Source organism: Hylobates moloch, unplaced genomic scaffold (assembly GCF_009828535.3).
Source record: "Hylobates moloch isolate HMO894 unplaced genomic scaffold, HMol_V3 SCAFFOLD_14, whole genome shotgun sequence".
NCBI lineage: Eukaryota > Metazoa > Chordata > Mammalia > Primates > Hylobatidae > Hylobates > Hylobates moloch.
This window is the reverse complement of record NW_026652289.1, coordinates 13,269,072-13,289,298: the sequence shown is the minus strand read 5'-3', so window position 1 is coordinate 13,289,298 and position 20,227 is coordinate 13,269,072. Positions and strand designations below refer to the sequence as shown.

General features: G+C 41.3%; 2 protein-coding genes across 6 annotated transcripts in view; one reads left to right on the top strand and one right to left on the bottom strand.

Moving 5' to 3' along the window:
• Positions 1-1,276, bottom strand: part of PAXBP1 (PAX3 and PAX7 binding protein 1) — a 38,466-nt gene extending 37,190 nt beyond the window's left edge. For all 3 annotated transcript variants that reach the window (XR_009209842.1, XM_032174327.2, XM_058427976.1), the window contains exon 1: positions 835-1,276. Coding sequence is in view for 2 of the 3 variants with exons in the window: in XM_032174327.2 (XP_032030218.1) it covers positions 835-1,177 (343 nt within the window). In the remaining variant the exon portion in view is untranslated. The remainder of the gene's footprint in view (positions 1-834) is intronic.
• A 44-nt stretch (positions 1,277-1,320) lies between these two features.
• The window catches only part of LOC116481826 (uncharacterized), a 130,594-nt gene continuing 111,687 nt past the window's right edge, over positions 1,321-20,227 (top strand). The window contains exons 1-3 of one of the 3 annotated variants that reach the window (XM_032174787.2): positions 1,321-1,702; positions 14,489-14,611; positions 18,315-18,404. In XM_032174787.2, coding sequence (XP_032030678.1) covers positions 14,594-14,611; positions 18,315-18,404 — 108 coding nt within the window. In that variant the 5' untranslated portion in view covers positions 1,321-1,702; positions 14,489-14,593. Of the gene's footprint in view, positions 1,715-14,488; positions 14,612-18,314; positions 18,405-20,227 lie in introns of all 3 variants that reach the window. The other 2 variants (XM_032174788.2, XR_009209843.1) reach the window with 2 other exon arrangements.

Sequence of the window (20,227 nt, the reverse complement as noted above, 5' to 3'; positions counted from 1 at the left end):
ACAGAAATGCCAAAGATAAACTACCTACCTTACTGGAAACCTCTCGAATAAAAATGCAAGATTTCCAAAACTTAATTTCTTTTTTCGTAACATGGAATTAACTGGGTTATGCACATTCAAATTGTCAGAAGAAGAGATTTAAAGCTCATTTAAGATCAGCAATCTAAATCCACTGCAGCCTGGCCTCCCACAGGAATTGGAGAAACTGCCTTGCTTTTACTATTATTACACCGTCTCGCTTCACTGTTCCCAAAGTCAGTGCGAAGAAGGCTGGGTATCTGCTACCCCTAATTACTTTTATGGGTAAACTGAGGCTCAGCGACTGCAAGGGACTGGCCCAAGGTCACTCAGAACCAGAGCTGCAACTCCAGGCTTCTGTTCCCTCTCCTAGTATTCCTTTTTACAAACTCAGCCTTCATGGTCGAGGATGCCTGGACAGAGCATCCAAGAAGTGTGGGCGCAGTGACCTGCAGAGGGCTCGGAAAGCATTCCAAGAGCAGCCAGGGGACCCACATCAAGTTGGCCCTGAAACACGCCAGGCAGAAAAGAGGCAGGACAGGGAACACCGAATTTCCCCTGAAACACTCAGAATGCCCGATCTGAGCTCCGGCCCCGTGGCAGAGGAGGTGGTTAAGAAAAGGCTGGGGGCAGCGCGGGAACGCGTCCCTTGCCCGAGCAGAAGGCCGGAGGCTGGGGAAGATTCGCAGCCGGTCGGACTGCAGGGGACTCCGTTCCAGGGCTCGGGGGCTGGGCGTCCAGAGAATACGGGGGCGGGGGACGGCGGCCTGCGTCGGGGATGCGGCCGTCTAAGGGCGCCCGAAGCGCGGAGTTTACCTTCCTCCTCGTCCTGGAAGCTGAGCAGGCTGGCCCGGGGCACCTCTTTGTTCTCGCGAGGCCTCTTGCGCGGCTTCAGCCCGTTGCCGGGCTCCGCGCCGCCGGAGAAGCCGCCCCCGGCCTCAGCCCCGAGGCCCGGGGTCAGCCCGGAAGGCGGCGGCGGCCCCGGGCCCAGCAGCGACTCCCCGCCAGGGGCCCTGTCGCCGCCACCGGGGCCCGCCTCTTCGCCCGTGGCCGGCGGCGGCAACAACGGCGGCGGCTCCTGCTCCTCATCGCGTTCCCGCTCTTCCTCTTCGGAGTCGTTCCGCTTGCGCACGTTCACCCGCCGCGCCTTTCGGAACATCCCCGCGGCCCGCACGGCGGTCGAACACCCGCTTCCACACCGCGGCCCCAGCAGCGCTGAGCTCGTGACGGCGCACGCGCGCTCTCCAGAGCTCCAGCCGGGTCGAGTCCTCTGTTGCTACCGCGCACCCCACGAGCGCGCATGCGCTTGTGCTCCCACGCGCTCTCAATACTTGGAGAAAGAGAGAGAGTGAGAGAGAGAGAGCCCCACACCTCTCGCGAGAGCGTCGGCTCTTTGCATCGCCCTCTGTCGAAGTGGAGTACTATTAGCATGGAACTCTGGTGTTGTTTGACAGATCACAAAGAGGATCATAGAGATGAGAAGAAAGAGTAGGCTCTGTTGTCCCTCAGACGGCACTGCTGCAGTGCGTCTTCGCACTTACGCGGAGCGGTAGTGTGAGGAAGCCTCCCGCCAAACAGATGAGAGAGGAGGAGGAGAAGGGGAGGGGCCAGAGAGAGAAGCGGCTTTCGGGAAGGAAAGTGTGGTCTAGGAGGTGGAATAGTCCTCTCCAAACTTTGACCTGAGGTGTGACTATTGGTAATTACTAGTTATTCTTGAGTAATACTTTGTATTTCTACAGCTTGATAGCTACAGAGCTCTTACAAAGACATTGAATTTTATTTATGATGCAATGTTACTTCAAAGATATTGAATTTCATTTATGATACAATGTTACCTGGCTTGATGTCCCCCGTTCCCCAGTCTCTCAGGAACAAGGAAAGCAAAAGTGTTTCCGTGTTTTCGAAAGAATGCCAAGTTTGCTAGCAATTCTATGACTAAATACTTGGCGAAGCTTAGTGAGTTTCAGAAACAAGTGGAAGGAAAATCGAGCCGGGGATGGGGAAGATTGTGACAGTTCTCAGACTTGCGTGACAAAGCCCTCACTGGCCACACCTTCACAGGGTGATTGCGCCTGAGGTTGAACTCACCGGCTTTCCCTATCCCATCACCGAACTTGAAGTTTTTCCTTCGGGCGTGCACCTGTGTATGCGAATTCATTTTGATGTTTCGAAATTAAAAGGGTATTCGGTAGAGTCAAAAAAATCCACCCATATCTGGAAAGCTGTTCACTTCCTCAGTGGCAATGTTAACAGTTTCTTATGATCCTCTAAAGATGCTCTATGAACATAAAAGCAAATAAATATGCATATTTTAGTGTGTTCACCTTTTTACACAGATGGTGTGTAAACAGTGCATTTTTAGCCTACCATAAACTGGAGATCGGCCCATATCTGCATACGAAGGGTTGTGTTTTTTTGGTTTTTTGTTTGTTTTGAGACGAAGTTTCGCTCTTGTCGCCCAGGCTAGAGTGCAATGGCGCGATCTCTGCTCACTGCAATCTCCGCCTCCCAGGTTCAAGTGATTCTCCTGCCTCAGCCTCCCTAGTAGCTGGGATTACAGGCAGGCGCCACCACGCCCAGCTAATTTATTTTTGTATTTTTAGTAGAGACTGTTTCACCCTGTTGGCGAGGATGGTCTCAATCTCTTGACTTCGTGATCTGCCCGCCTCAGTCTCCCAAAGTGCTGGGATTACAGGCGTGAGCCACCGCTCACGGCCGTCTATTTTTTTTTCTTTTAACCCAGCTGCGTAGTGATTCATTGTTGGGATATACCGTAATTTATTTAACCAGTTCCATAAACATTGATATTTAGATTATTTCTAGTCTTAATCAGTGCTGTAATGAAAAGCTTTTAAAAACTGTTACATGTGTAGGATTAAATAGAATTGAAATTGCTAGATCTCAAGATATGCATTTATGATTTTGCTAATTCTAAATTTCTTTTTATAGAAGTTATGCAGTTTGTACTTATATCAGCAAACATTAGGATGCCTGTTTGCCCACACCATCCTGTAGAAATTTCAGTAAGATTTAAATTCCAGGTTGAAGTGGAAGATCCCGAGCACTCCAAGCATTTATTTTTATTTTATTTTATTTATTTATTTATTATTTGTTTGAGACGGAGTCTTGCTCTATGGCCCAGACTGGACTGCGGTGGCACGATCTCAGCTCACTGCAACTTCTGCCTCCCATGTTCAAGCAATTCTCATGTCTCAGCCTCCCAGGTAGCTGAGATTACAGGCACCTGGCACCACACCTGGCTAATTTTTGTATTTTTGTTTTGTTTTGTTTTGTTTTTTGAGACGGAGTCTTGCTCTTCTTGCCCAGGCTGGAGTACAATGGCACGATCTCAGCTCACTGAAACCTCTGCCTCCCATGTTCAAATGATTCTCCTGCCTCAGCCTCCCAAGTAGCTGGGATTACAGGCACCTGGCACCACACCGGCTAATTTTTGTATTTTTAGTAGAGACGAGGTTTTGCCACGTTGGCCAGGCTGGTCTCAAACTTCTGACCTTGTGATCCGCCCGCCTTGCCTTGGCCATCTGAAGTGCTGGGATTAAGGCATGAGCCACCACGCCCGGCCTAATTTTTATATTTTTAATTAGATTTGACATGTGCACAACTAGGACTCAGTTTTGGAGCTAAGAGCATCCTCTATAACATTAACATTTTCTTCTAGTTAATAGGAAAGGTTAATAACATCTGGCTTCCATTCTACTCATATTACTCTCAGTTCTTATATTCTGGCTGTTCAGCATTGGTGTAAGTTCTGATTCCAACAGAGTGTTTCACTAGTGAAATTGAACTCCCTTTTCTAATCATAGAAGATGTAAATTGTGCCTGATCAGCCTCCAGACACCTGAGCCAAGAGAATGATTTGCAGTAAAATGATTAGGGTAGAGGTAGCAAAGATAAGGTCCAGAAGCCGAATATGTTATTATGGTGGCCCGAAATTTCAAAAATTTCTCCCAGTGTAAAAGTGGTGATTGGATATGGATAGAGGGAAGAGTACTTGTCATTTTAAAGTAAGCCACAACACAATCACATGTCACTTGACGGGGATACATTCTGAGAAATATGCCATTAGGCAATTTCATCACATACTTACACAAACCTAGTGGTATAGCCTACTACATACCTAGGCTGTATGGCATAGCTTATTGCTCCTAGGCTACAAACCTATACAGCATGTTACTGTACTGAATACTGTAGCACTTGTAACACAATGGTATCTGTATCTAAACATAGAAAAGATACAGTAAAAGTAAAGCATAAAAGCTTTAAAAATGGTGCACCTGTATAGGACACTTACCAAGAATGGAGCTTACAGGACTGGAGGTTGCTCTGGGTGAGTCAGTGAGTGAGTGGTAAGTGAATATGAAGGCCTAGGATATTACTGTACACTGCTGTAGATTTTATAAACAACTGTACACTTAGGCTACACTAAATGTTTAAACATATTTCTTTCTTCAATAATAAATAGCTTACTATAACTTTTTAACTTTATAAGCTTTCTTATTTTTTAAAACTTTTTTGTTGTTATTATTTTGTTTTGTTTTGGTTTTTTGAGATGGAGTCTCACTCTGTCGCCCAATCTGGAGTGCAGTGGCGCGATCTCAGCTCACTGCAATCTCCACCTCCCTGGTTCAAGCAATGAGACAGAGTCTCACTCTATCCCCAGGCTGGAGTGCAGGGGCGTGATCTCAGCTCACTGCAACTTCTGCCTCCCAGGTTCAAGCAATCCTCCCACCTCAGCCTCCCAAATAGCTGGGATTATAAGCGTGCACCACCATGCCCAGTTAATTTTTGTATTTTTAGTAGAGATGATCCACGCACACCACAAGCTCCTGTGTTGGCCAGGCTGGTCTTGAACTCCTGACCTCAAGTAATCTGCCCACCTCAGCCTCCCAAAGTTCTGGGATTGCAGGCGTGAGCCAACATGCCCAGACATTTTTAAAAACTTCTTGACTTTTTTTTTTTTTTTTTTTGAGACAGAGTTTTGCTCTTGTTGCCCAGGCTGGAGTGCAGTAGCACAACCTCAGCTCACCGCAACCTCTGCATCCAGAATTCAAGCAGTTCTCCTGCCTCAGCCTCCTGAGTAGCCGGGATTACAGGCATGCACGACCATGCCCAGCTAATTTTGTATTTTTAGTAAAGATGAGATTTCTCTGTGTTGGTCAAGCCAGTCGCAAACTCCCGACCTCAGGTCATCCGCCTGCCTCAGCCTCCCAAAGTATTGGGATTACAGGCATGAGCCATCGTGCCTGGCATAACACTTTGCTTAAAATACACATTTACAGCTGCACAAAAATATCTTCTATTTTTACCATTTTAATTATTTTGTTTTACTTTTTGAACTTTAAAGCTAAGACACAAACACACACATCAGCCTAGGCCTACACAAGGTCAGGATTATCAGTGTCACTGTCTTCCACTTCCACATCTTGTCCCACTGGAAGGTCTTCAGGAAAAATAACAAACATGGAGCTATCATGTCCTATGAAAACAATATCTTTTTCTGGAATACCTCCTGAAGGACCTGCCTGAGGCTCTTATATAGTTAACTTTTTTTTTTTGTAAGTAAAAAGAGTGCGCTCTAAAATAACAGTAAAAAGTATAATATAGTATAGGCGTCCCCAACCGCCTCCCACCCCTGCAGGAGGCAAGTGGCCAAAGGTAGACATTACATTGTTCTTTCTTTTTTAAGTTTATTTTTAAAATGTTAGAAGCCACAAAGCCAATAAATATGTTAAAAATATTCTATATACATTAGCTGATGTCTTAGTACATTTAGGCTGCTACAACAAAATACCATTAATTGGGTGACTTATAAACAACAAATTTATTTCTCACAGCTCTGGATGCTGGGAAATCCAAGCTCAAGGCACTGGCAGATTTGTGTTCTGGTGAGGGTCTGCTTCCTGGTTCATAGATGGTAACTTCTAGCTGAGTCCTCACATGGTGGAAGGGAGACAACTGTGGTTTCTTCAGCTTCTTACCAGGGCACTAATCCCATTAATAAGGGCTCCACCTTTGTGACCTAGTCACATTCCAACATCTCTGCCTCCTGTGCTATCACGTTGGGGATTAGTGTTTCAATATATAAATTTGGGGGGGAAGATAAGTAGCTGGGCCTTAACAACTGATGAGGCCTCACTAAATATGCGAGAAATAAGATAAAGCAGGGGTCCCCAACCTCCAGGCCACAGACTGGTACCAGTCAGTGGCCCGTTAGGAACCGAGCTGCACAAGAGGAGGTGAGCGGCGGGTGAGCGAACAAAGCTTCATCTGTATTTGCAGCCACTCTGCATCACTCGAATTACCACCTGAGCTCTGTCTCCTGTCAGATCTGCAACAGCACTGGATTCTCATAGGAACACGAACCCTATTGTGAACTCTGCACATAAGGGATCTAGCTTGTGCACTCCTTATGAGAATCTAATGCCTAATGACCTGTCACTCTCTCCCATCACCCCCAGATGGGACCATCTGGTTGCAGGAAAACAAGCTCAGGGCTCCCACTGATTCTACATTATGGTGAATTGTGTAATTATTTCATTATATATTACAATGTAATTATAATAGAAATAAAGTACACAGTAAATGTAATGCACTTGAATCATCCTCAAACCATCCTCCACCCCCCGGTTCATAGAAAAATTGTCTTCTATGAAACCAGTCCCTGGTGTCAAAAAGGTTGGGGACTACTGGTATAGCAAATACATAAACGAGTAACATAGTCATTTATTATCACTTACGGAGTTTTATGTACTATATGTAATTGTATGTGCTATACTTTTTTTTTTTTTTTTTTTTTTTTTGAGACGGAGTCTCGCTCTGTCGCCCAGGCTGGAGTGCAGTGGCGCAATCTCGGCTCACTGCAAGCTCCGCCTCCCGGGTTCACGCCATTCTCCTGCCTCAGCCTCTCCGAGTAGCTGGGACTACAGGCGCCCGCCACCACGCCCGGCTAATTTTTTGTATTTTTAGTAGAGACAGGGTTTCACCGTGGTGTCGATCTCCTGACCTCGTGATCCGCCCACCTCAGCCTCCCAAAGTGCTGGGATTACAAGCGTGAGCCACCGTGCCCGGCTTGTGCTATACTTTTATACCACTGAAACAGAGGTTTTTTAATACCAGCATCACCACACACATGAGTAATGTATTGCGCTACAGTATTACGATTGCTATGATGTCACTAGATGATAGGAATTTTTCAGCTCCATTGCAATCTTTTTTTTTTTTTTTGAAACAGACTCTAGCTCTGTTGCCCAGGCTAGAGTGCAGTGGTGCAATCTCTGCCTCCAAGTTCAAGCGATTCTTGTGCCTCAGCCTCCTGAGGAGCTGGGATTACAGGCATGTGCCACCATGTATGACTATTTTTTGTATTTTTAGTAGAGACGAGCTTTCACCGTGTTGGCCGAGCTGGTCTCGAACTCCTGACCTCAGGTCATTCGCCTGCCTCGCCCTCCCAAAGTGCCGAGATTACAGGCATGAGCCATGGCACCTGGCCGCATTGCAATCTCATGGGACCACCACCATATATGCAGTCCATAATTGATCAAAACATCATTATGCAGTGCATGGTTGTATTCAGATACAACAGATTTATTTATAACTTTGCCAGACTACTTATTTATATAATTAAAGAGCAAAGTTAAACATTTAAAAGTTATCTTACTGCCCAAGCAAGCCAAAGGTTCTTCTATCAGAAGTTATAGAGATTGTGGAAATTAAATTCCTGAAATTGAATAGCTACCTTAACTGCCTGTCAGCTGGTATATTATCAGAAACTAATTATTTGATAAAGTACTTCTGTGCTTTGAGTATCAAATATACTAATTTGTTTGTTGATATAGTATGTCATCACCATTTAATATTGCAATGCTTTTAGTATCCTGAGAAGACAAAGAACTAATATATCAACCATTTTGTTTCAATCAATAATTGTTCCTTTAAAAACTGTCATCTTTCCAAGCAATAATTCTGGTATTTTTCCCATGAAATTGTGACTTTACATGGATTAATTGACCCACAGATTCAGACAAAATAGGCAATAAGCAGTTTGGTTTGCCAACTCAGTCCTAAACTATGTAGTCTGGAACAATGACTACCAAACTCAGGTCTGTGAACTTGTGAAAAGTTTTCCCTACTCAGTTGCCAAAATAAAAGAGGAAGGACAGTCTGTGTGTATAGAGTAGCCAGATGTCCTTTCTTGGAAGAAATAGTCCTTTATTCTGAAATTATTTTTTCTCTTTCATGTTAAGATGAGAAAATTTCTTTATTTCTATAAATAATGATGCTAATATGTGGTAGTCTGTGAGTTTATCTTCATACCCTTACTTGGCAAACTGAAATGTAGTAAAAGTTATAGGCCCTCCTCAATTTTTTATTTTATCTTTAAAAATTTTATCTGGTAGGTGAAATATAACAGCCTAGGAGTCCCTGATCTAGGATTTTCCTTTTTTAAAAAAAACTATAACTCTGGACATCTCAATAATTCTATTCCGGAAAAAGGCTGAAGAGATAATATAATAATTTTTTAGATTGATTTAGACCTTACTTTGATGAAGGCAGTTCTGCAGTAACTTAAAGTAGAATGTCAACTCATGGGTGCCACGGTTTGAATGTATCCCCCAAAATTCATGTGTTGGAAGCTTAATTCCCAATGTAACAATGTTGAGAGGTGAGACATTAAAACATTAGGTCATGAAGGGTCTGCCCTCATGAACGGATTCATGTGGTTGTCACTGGATTAGTGGGTTAGTTATCTCGGGATTGGCTTCCTCATAAAATGCATGAGTCCAGCCCCCTTTCTGTCTTGCTCTCTTGTACCCTCTTCCCCTGTCACATACTGCCATGGTATGTGATGCAGCAAGATGGCCTTCACCAGATGTGGCCCCTCAACCTTGAACTTTCCAGCCTCCAAAACGATAAGAACTAAATTTCTGTTCTTTATAAATTATCTAAGCTGTGGTATTCTGTTATAGCAACACAAAATGTACTAAGACAATAGGGGAAGAGACTTTTATGTTTTGTTCACTGCTGTTTTCACAGTACGTTGAATGGCTCTTGGCACAGAATAGACAATATTCATTGACTGAATGGTATTGGACATTATCTGTTTATTGAATTAGTGATAAATATTTTACCCTATGTTGATATAAATGGACATTTTCTACAGGTAACAACCCTTTATTTCTAAAGCATGATCTCAATGTATTATAAATTACTGAAGTAGATTAGTTCTTTTCTTTCTTTTCTTTTTTTTTTTTTGAGACGGAGTCTCGCCATGTCGCCCAGGTTGGAGTGCATTGGCGCAATCTCGGTTCACTGCAAGCTCCGCCTCCCAGGTTCAAGCGATTTTCCCGCCTCCCAAGTTCAAGCGATTCTCCCGCCTCAGCCTCCCAAGTAGCTGGGATTACAGGCCTACACCACCTACCTGGCGAATTTTTGTAGAGATGGGGTCTCGCTGTGTTGCCGGGCTGGTCATTAACTCCTGACCTCAGGTGATCCACCCACCTCGGCCTCTCAAAGTGCTGGGATTACAGGCGTGAACCACCTCGCCCGGACGATTAGTTCTTAAAGTAGTAATAGACATCTCCCCTCCACCTTTGGGAACTGCCACCTCTAGAGAGAAGAGTACCCCGCGAGTTAGGAAGCCAGGTGATATGGTTTGAATATTTGTTCTCTCCAAATCTCATGTGGCAATGTGACCTCCTGTGTTGGAGGTGGGGCCTGGTGAGAGGTGTTTGGATCATGGGGCAGATGCCTCCTGAATGGCTTGGTGTCATCCTGTAACAAGTGTATTCTTGCCTTATTCGTTCCCATGAGAACCTATAAAAGAGTCTGGTACTTCCTCTTCTGTCTCTCTCTCTCTTGCTTCTCTCTCACCATGTGACACACTGGCTTTCCTTCACCTTCTGCCATGAGTAGTAGCTTCCTGGGGCTCTCACCAGAAAAAATGCTGGTGCCATGCTTCTTGTACAGCCTGTGGAACCATGAGCCAAATGAACCTCTTTTCTTTATAAATTACCCTAGCCTCAGGTATTTCTTTGTACCAACAACAACAAGGGCACACACCAAAAAAAAAAAAAAAAAGAAAAAGAAAAAAGAAACGGACTAAGACACCAAGTAAGTTACATTGTACTGGCTGACGCAAAGTGGGCTGATGAGAATCTCCCGAGATTTTGCCCTTGAAACAGAGACAGTGAGTCCCTGCTTATAGCTGGAATTGCAATGAACTCAAAAGCTGCAGAAAAGCCTTAAATTACATGTCAACTCAGGAGCCAAGAAAACTAGTCAGTGTAGCGAGAGAGAAGAATGAGGACAGAAAGGATACTCTGAGGGCTTCTGGTACCTTCCCAGGTCCTTGACTTTTCCCGAAGCTGGACTGCACTCCATGTGTGAGTTCCCTTGATCTCCTTGGAATCCTTATAATAAATTTCCTTTTTGTTGTTGTTGGTATTAATGATGTTTTATTGTGTTATATAGATTTGCTTAAAGAGTTATTTTCATTTTATAGTAGGGTAATTTTTATCTGTGTACATTATACAATTGTTTTTAAAAGTCCACTTGCTTAGTAACTCTTCACCTATAGCTTTTGTTCAACAGAGTTTTTCTCTTATTTCTTTCTTTTTAAAAACTATACACACATATATCCTCACAAGCAGGCATTTAAGCAGCAAGTAAAAGTGAGGAATGCCCTCTCTCCTGCAGGCACATAGTTATTGCAAGTAACTTGCTAATAGAGATAAGTACCTCTGTTTAGAGCATATAAATGGTCCTAGTTAAAATTGTTAGTAAATTTATACTTGGTATCAAACTCTATTAAAATGTAGCCATTGGTTCTAATTGAATGAGATCATTGTTTCTACCAAAACTTTGACTCAATCCAGGTTTAAAAGACCCCAAGGTTTTATTTATTTATTTTTTTAAATAAAGTTGTTACTTTAAAAATTATTGGCCACATTAGTATCCCTAGTGGAGATTCAACTCTTATAAATGTATTCCACTCATGAATGTTTTGGCAATTCAGCTATAATAGTCATTTCTTCATTTTCCAAAATGACACTTTCTTCAACCAAAAGAAAGTGTAATTTCTCTTTATCCAGACTAAGGCCTTCACCAGATGTGACCCCTCAGCCTTGGAACAAAAGTAGATGTTTTAATGAAGGTTACCTTGTTCATCCTAGTTTATTTTTAAAATGTATCTTCTATTTAGACCAGGTATTTCTCTTACCCATTCATTCAACAAAATTTATTGAACATGTTTAATGCTCTAGGCATTGTGCTAGGCAGTAGGGACACAAGAGTGAACAAGACAGATGTTTTCCTTGTCCTAGAACTGTAGTCAGCTGCTAGAGATGTCAATAAACAAATTAATTGCTAATTGTGATTATAATTGTGAATGAAATCAGTAGGGTACTACATCTTAAGAACTGATATAAAATGATAGAAATTTCAGTTTGAGTTTATTTTTTCTATGTGCTGTAGGGGACAGGAAACATTCTCTTTACCCTCTGAAGGACTGAAGTAAATAGACAGTAGACAGAGTAACAGGAAAAAAAGGCACACAAATTTATTATATGCTCAGGGGCATCATAGGAAAAAGTGAGTACCCTATAACCGAATGAAATTGAGAAGCTTATATACCTTCTTCAAAGGGGAGAGACAGGGAAGGATGTAGGCAACTTAAGGTTGAGAAAATAATTTGCAGAAAAGTTGAATAGGTGATAGAGCCTCTGCCAAGTCTGTATGGGCGTGATGTTGACCTTCAGTCTCTTCTCTTGGGATGCAGTCGATCTTCCTTGGTTGGTGAGATTCCTGGGGTGGAGACTCATGACAATTGAGTTTCTTTTTGGAGGATCTATCTTTAGGCAGGTATGAGAAGTTCAGAGAGCCTCTCCCTGTGCTTTGGGAAAGAAAGAGGGGCCAGAGACAGGAGGGCAGGAGAAGGTCAGAGAGACCCTGGTTCTGAGGCTCCTTTTGTGGTTTTCCAATCTCCTTTAGTTCAAAGTACTCAGCATGCTAAAGTGGCATGCTTTGTGGTGTTGTGAGCCCTAACAGTGCCAATGGCCAGTTAAGTATCTTTATCATTAGAAAATGTGTAAGGACTTCGGGCGCTGAGGCAGAACATTTTCCTGCAAGATAATTACAATGAAGAGCTCCAAGGTGTCTTCGGTAGTAAACTTTTCTTCAAACATTTCATGTAAAATGAGCATTTGAAATCATTTTATCCAGTTCAGTATTTTATATCTTCTAGTGTTACTATGTGAAAGAGTATTATTCAGAACCATAGTAGAACAAGATATTTATATTACATTCAGAATGGACACTTTATATCTGAGAATAGTGTGATTAATGAAAAAGCAAAAATACCAATCTATGCACCGTTTCTGAAAGAACCCACTTACCACCTGCTGGGTCAGTATCATTCATACATTATTGTCCCTCTTGAAAAAAATTTGAAGCAGATATATTATGGAAGACGACAGTTATAAACATGCCCTCTGGGTATAAAGGATAGAAGAATTGATGTTTCTTTTTTTCTGCATTGTTTAGTGTTACTAGAGGGCAGCAAAGTCATACAATAAACATACAGTAAGATTAGACTATGATTACATAACAGAATCAGATGCAGCTTTGAATTTGTTAAAAACTACTGATGGACTTTGAAAAGTAACTTTTTCCTAATTATAAAAGTACTGCTTGCATATTTTAGAAATTCAGGAAATGCAGAACAATACAAAGAAGAAAATGAGAATAACTTATAAACTAATCATATGGTTTAAATTTTAAAAGGTATTAAATGTTAATTTTTGGTTCATTCCCTTCCTGATTGCTTGTGTTTAGTCATTCTCTGCTCAAAACACCTAGACTGTTTTCTGTTTTCTGCACAGATACAGTATCTATTTATCTACAGTAATGTTCTGTGTTTTTTTTAACTAAATGGTATCATGCTCTATGTGTTATTTTATAACTTGCTTTTTCCTTTTAGCTTGGGATTTGCAGCTCTTTTAAGTATGTTTAAATATACTTCATTCATTTTCCCAACATTTTATTTTGGAAAAATTCAAATGTATAAAAACAAGCAGGGCCAGGCGCGATGACTCATGCCTATAATCCCTGCACTTTGGGAGACCGAGGCGGGCGGATCATGAGGTCAGGAGTTTGAGACCAGCCTGGCAAACATGGTGAAACCCCGTCTCTACTAAAAATACAAACAAAATTAGCTGGGTGTGGTGGCGCATGCCTGCAATCCCAGCTACTTGAGAGGCTGAGGCAGGAGAATCACTTGAACCCAGGAGGCAGAGGTTGCAGTGAGCCGAGATCGTGTCATTGCACTCCAGCCTGGTCGACAAAGCAAGACTCTGTCTTGGGGTAAAAACCAAAAAACAAAACACAAGCAGGAGGCTGGCATGGTAGCTCACGCCTGTAATCCTAGCACTTTGGCAGGTCCAGGCAGGAAGATTTCTTGAGGCCAGGAGATCTAGACTAGCCTGGGCAATATAGCTAGACACCATCACTATAAAAAATTAAAAATAAAAAAATTAGCTGGGTATGGTGGCACACACATGTAGTCCCAGCGACTCAAGAATCACTTGAGTCCAGGAATTAGATGTTACAGTAAACTGTGATCTCACTACTGCACTCCTTCCTGGGCAACAGAGAAAGACCGTCTCTCAACACAGCAACACACATAACAGCAAGAATAATACAACGATTACCCACATATCCTTCACCTAGATTCATCACTGTTAATATTTTGCTACATTTGCTTTCTCTCTTTATCTTTGCTGAGTCATTTCAAAGTTACCTGCAGACATCCTGCTACTGCAGCCCTAAATACTTCAGTGAGTATCCCCTAAGAACAAGGGCATTTCTCTACATACTCATAATACAGTTACCACACTCAGGAAGTTTTACATTAACATACTACTGTTATCTAACATCGAGTCCATATTCAAATTTCCCTCACTTATCCCAATAATGTCTTTCATAGCTGTTGTTTTATCCGCAGTCTGGGATCTCATAAAGATTGTGCATTGCATTTAGTTGTCATGGGTATTTAGTCTCCTTTATCCTAGAACAGTCTATCCTTTCTTTTTTTCTTCTTTTAACTTCCGTTGACTTTTTTTTTTTTGAGACGGAGTCTCACTCTGTCACCTAGGCTGGACTGCAGTGATGAGATCTCGGCTCACTGCAACCTTCACCTCCCAGGTTGAAGCAATTCTCCTGCCTCAGCCTCCCAGATAGCTGGAATTACAGGCATGCACCACCATGCCCGGCTAATTTTTGGTATTTTTAGAAGAGACGAGGTTTTGCTATGTTGGCAAGGCTGGTCTCGAACTCCTGACCTCAGGTGATCCACCCACCTTGTGCTGGGATTACAGGTGTAAGCCGCCATGCCTGGCCAACACTGACATTTTTGAAGAGTCCTCATCAGTTTCGTTTTTCTTTTCTTCTCCAGAATGTCCCTCTATTTGGATTTGGATTACACAAAGTTGAACGTTTTTTGGAAAAATCCTACCTAGGTAATGTGTCGTTCTCAGTGCATCATGTCAGGCAGCGTACGATGCCCATTTGTCCCATGGTAAGTTTTTTTTTTTTTTTAATCTCTGTGGGTACATAGTAAGTGTATGTGTTTGCGGGGTACATGAGATGTTTTGATACAGGTATGCAATGTGATCATGGAGACACATGGGGTATCCATCCCCTCAAGCATTTATCATTTGTGTTACAAACAATCCAATTACACTCTTTTAGTTATTTTAAAATGTACAATTCAGTTATTGACTATGGTCACCCATGGTAAGTTTAATCACTCAGTTATGGACCTTTCTCCATTGTAAAGGTCCTACTTGTAATTAATAAGTAATCTGTGGAATGATGATAATTTTAGACTGTGTAAATATTCCTCAGAATTTCAGCCAATCACTTTAGCATCCATTAATGATTCTTTTCAGAATTCATGGTTACTATAGCATTTGCAAAATGGTAATTTGGTATTACTCTCTATTACTCCTTCTAAATGTATTAGTTGCTTTTGTTTTGTAAATCAGACTTTCTCTTCTTCTTTCCCACTTTTTATTTTTTTACTTTTTTTGGTGACAGTACAGACTCATGGAGTCTTTTTCAAATCAATATGCTAAAATCTGTTTCTGTAATTGATCATTTTGGTGTTCATATTGTCCCTAATTTGGCCAGTAGAACTGTCTGCGATGGGTTCTGCATTCTCTTGCTACGTCTCCATCAACTTTTTGACCTTATCTTACTTTCTGTCACAGTAAGATGTTTCAAGCTCACTTTATGTTTTTGTTTCTCCAGACCCCTGGAATCAGCCATTTCTTCAAAACCCTATTTTTTGTTTGTTTGTTTGTTTTAATGGGGAATGGTGTTAAGAAACCACAATTTAGGTGTCAGGTGTGTTCTTTGCCACAGGGGTATCATTGCTTCTAGGCTTTTTCAGAGGATAAAGCTAAGACATACGTCTTAAAAAGCATGAGTCTGGCCAGGTGTAGTGGCTCACACCTGTAATCCCAGCACAACAAGGGAGGATTGCTTGAGCCTATGAGTTCGAGACCTGCCTGGGCAACATAGTGAGACCTTGTCTCTACAAGTAATTAAAAAAATTAGCCAGGCATAATGGCATGCACCTGTAGTCCCAGCTACTTGGGAGGCTGAGGTGGGAGGATCGCTTGAGCCCAGGAGGTCGAGACTGCAGTGAGCTATAATCACACCACTGCACTCCACGCTGGGTGACAGAGCAACACCCTGTCTCAAGAAAAAAAAAAAAAAAAAAAGTGATGAGTTTGCACTGATTCCTTTAATTCCAGCCCAACATCCCAGGCTGCTTCTCCTTCCCTCACTTCATATTTCCTACCATTACAACTCTGGATGGACCTCCAAAAACTTCAATGTATTTACTCTTTTGCACAGTCCTACAAGGTGGTTTTAGAATTGTTGTACCAGTATTATCACCACCAACAAACCTACTAAAGTTTATAATTTCTTTGCATGTTTGAAAACTAACAGTGTTTTATTTCTTTCATAAAAAATCTTAAATGTGGCAAAATGTTCATATTTGTCAATTCCGGATGATAATTACATGAGTGTTAGTCATATTATTAATTCTTTTCTTTTTAAAAAATTGTTATTGAAGTATAGAATACATACAGAAAAGTGCATTTATTGTACATGAAGAGCTAAATGAATTTTTACTAACTGGAATATGTGTATGTGTGTGTGTGGGGTGCTTCTCTATGTAGATATACAAAAATATAAATGTTTTCTAGCTTGTATAAATTTTAAGACACGTTCCTAAATTGTACTTCAAAGTGACTGTACCAGTTTATTCTCTTAAATAGAGACTATTTGCCTACAGGCACGACAAAATGGCATATCAAAGAACTTTACTTTTTGCCAATCTAGTGGATGAAATATTAGTTTCCTGCTGCATTTCTCTGGGTAGAGGTAATTTTTTTGTTATTCAGTTATTGGCTACTTGTTTTCATCTTAAAGTGAATTGCATGCTTATTTCATTGTTTTTCTATTAGATTGTTAGTCTCTTTGTTTTCCACTTTAATACTATCTAATTTAACATTACGATATTTGTCTTGGGGTAAGACTGTAACTTTAAGCAGTAAGCACTTGTTCCAGCATGATTTGTTTATTTATGTAAAAATGGGCTGGGCATGGTGGTTCATGCACTTTGTAATCTCAACACTTCGGGAGGCTAGGGTGGGTGGACTGCTTGAGTCCAGGAGTTTAAAACCAACCTGGGCAACAGGGCAAGACTCAGTCTCTCCAAAACTGCAAAATCAGCCAGACGTGGTGGTGTGCACCTGTAGTCCCAGCTACTCAAGAGGCTTAGGTGGAAGGACCGCTTGAGCCCAGGAGGCAAAAGTTGCAGTGAGCCAAGATTATGGCACTGCACTCTGGCCTGGGTGACAGAGTGAGACCCTGTCTCAAAAAAATAAAAATAAAATATGTATGTAGAAATGCTCTTATTGGGTTTTCTCTATTATGAAAGTGATTGTGTGTGTTTAAAATTTTATTTGTATAAACTTATGGGGCACAAATGCAATTTTGTTACATGGATCTATTACATAATGGTGAAGTCAGGGTTTTTAGTGTGTCTATCACTGGAATAATGTACCTTGTGTCCATTAAGTAATTTCTCATAATCTACTCCCTGCCCTTTCAAGTCTTGATTATATGTTTATTCAAAAAATAAATATTTCTCCCAGTAAATAAATATTTCTCCCGGATAGGTAGAAAATAAAAATTGCCCCTATACCATCACCACATACAATACTGTTTTTAGTGTGCATCCTAGTCTGTTTTTTATTTTTTGTTGTTGTTTTGTGTGTGTGTGCTTCTAACACCCTTTGTTGGCTTAATTTTCCTTTCCATTTTTTTTACGATTTTAGTATTAGCAAGTACTATTTTTTTTTTTTTTTTTTTTTAGTTTAGGATCTGTCTTTGAGGCATCCTTCCTGCTGTATTTGTCTATCTATGGTGCCATTTCTATTGTCTTACAATTGGCTTTAGGAGAAGTGTACTCTCTGTAGAGCCAGCTCTCCCTCATTGCTTTTCTAGAGTCTGGGTAGGATAAACATGACCTTGTGCAACATTTTGAGTTGTGACTCTGTATTAGTTTGTTCTCACACTGCTAATAAAGACACACATGAGACTGGGTAATGTATAAAGGAAAGAGGTTTAATTGACTCACAGTTCCACATGGCTGAGGAGGCATCACAATCATGGCTGAAGGTGAATGAGGAGCAAAGTCACGTCTTACATGGTGGCAGGCAAGAGAGTGTGTGCAGCGGAACTCCCCTTAATAAAACCATCAGATCTTATAAGAACTCACTATCACGAGAACAGCATGGGAAAGACCCGCTCCCATGATTCAATTACCTCCCACCAGGTCCCTCCCACAACCTGTGGGAATTATGGGAGCTACAATTCAAGATGAGATTTGGGTGGGGCACAGCCAAACCATATCAGATTCTGTTAAATGAAAAAGGCCTCCACACATCATTATTCTTGTAACAAATCACATCCAATTTACAAGTGTTCTCCTGTAAATTCTGGAGAAACAGAGGCCCTGAAGTTATTGGTGAGCAAGTCTGGGAAATGGAAATGGAGGTTCCAATTCCTATTTTTACTAATTTAATGTGTATAAAATGTTATCCATATCTTTGCTTCATTCCTTTGTTCCTTCCTTCCTTTTGGGGGACTTTCATAGGTTCATTCAAGAGTTTTAACCCCTAACTCATTTTTCTCACAAGGCCTTAAATTCCATAACCTTATCGTCTACCATCTTTGGTGCTTTCAGAATCATAACTCTCAATGTTGAAGAGTGGGCTACTGCATGGAAGGTGGGTGCAAACCCCTAAAATTTCCACCCCTGGTTCTGGAAAGTGAGAAATTGGGGATTTCAATACTGCAAGCCATCCTTCACATTCTAAACTCATTGTCTTTACTCAGTTCCATCAGCATTTCTTTCTCCCAGTCAGTGGGGTATTGGCATGGACTTGTACTGGCTCATCAGAGCTGATTGGTAAGTTTTCAGGAATTTGCAAGCTGGTTGTTAAGCACAGTCATTATTGAAAGCAAATTATGTAAACTTAGAATTAAATAAATTATATCAAAACCAAAAATAATAAATACTCAGAACTTATCACTTCCTAATTATTTTACTTCACTTTAGTATTATTCATGCTTTTGGGATTAGTTGTGCCTGTTGTATAGGTAGGATGGAAATACTATATAATGCTGCCCTATTGTATGTCTTTTCTCAACTCCGTGGTCTCTTGATAGCGTGAAATTGGGTTATGGTGGCAGTATTTACACCAATACATATCAGAGTTTGATTTATGATTTTGTTGAGTGTGATGGAGGAAATGTTAACAATGCAGATTAAACTTAAAAGTGTGTCATGTCCATAGCCCTTACATTGTGAATAGTCCCCATACGTGAGAAAATATTCCTCCAGTATTTGAAAACTATTATTTGATTCAGCAAAGAAGTTGCTCTCATCATTGACTAACAAGTGACATTCTCACATGTATCTTTGTTGTTTAGCTTTCCTCTTATTTCTAACATAAATGAAAATGTCAACCAATATTTATACCAAAACTATACATGCTCATCAATTGCAGCCCTAGGTTGGCTTTGTGTACAAGAGTTTGGCAAAAATCAAAGCATTCTTTGAGAACTAATGATGTACAAAGAGTATATAATAAAGAGTAATCTATAGTTTATTATCATTTGTAAATTGTGTGCTACACATTCTTTACATCCGTAAAATTGAAATAAACTATGTACATACATGTCTTCATGTTTTTTTGAAGACTAAAGTGAAACAAGTTTATTAAGAAAGTAAAGGAATAAAAGAATGACTACTCCATAGGCAGGGCAGCCCTGAGGGCTGCTGGTTGCCCATTTTTATGGTTATTTCTTGGTTATATGCTAAATAAGGGATGGGTTATTCATGAGTTTTCCGGAAAGGGGTAGGGGGTGGGCAATTCCCAGAGCTGAGGATTCCTGCCCTTTTTAGCCCATGTTGCCATGGCATTTGTAAACTGTCATGGCGCTGGTTGGAGTTGTAGCAGTGAGGACGACCATAGGTCACTTTCATCTCCATCTTGCTTTTGGTGGGTTTTGGCTTCTTTACTGCAACCTGTTTTATCAGCAAGCCTTTATGTCCTGCATTTTGTGCTGACCTCCTATCTCATCCTATATCTAAGAATGCCTAACCTGCTGGGAATGCAGGCCAGCAGGCCTCAGCCTTATTTTACCCAGCCTCTATACAAGATGGAGTCACTCTGCTTGAAACGCCTCTGACATTTCCCCCCTCCCTTTTATAAGAGAACCCTTAATCCTAAGGGTTGTAGAGAGATGAAGGTCCATCTTTTGTAACTTCTGGAGGCTGAATGAGGCGATGATATTCTTGCCTATCAGGGTCTCAGATCCAGGGTAGAGAGGAGTTCAGTCAGAGAAAGTCAGTATGTTGAGGGCCATGCATAACTCTGACTAAAGGTGATATAACTAGTTTCCAGATTTTGGAGAAATTAGGTAGAGAGAAACAAGCATGCTTCAAATTTTGTTCACAGGAGCATAATTTATGCAATTGTTGAAAGCTGTCAATAGCTCAAAAGAAACGTTTCCTTGACTCCAAAGTCAGTCAATCAGTGTTGGT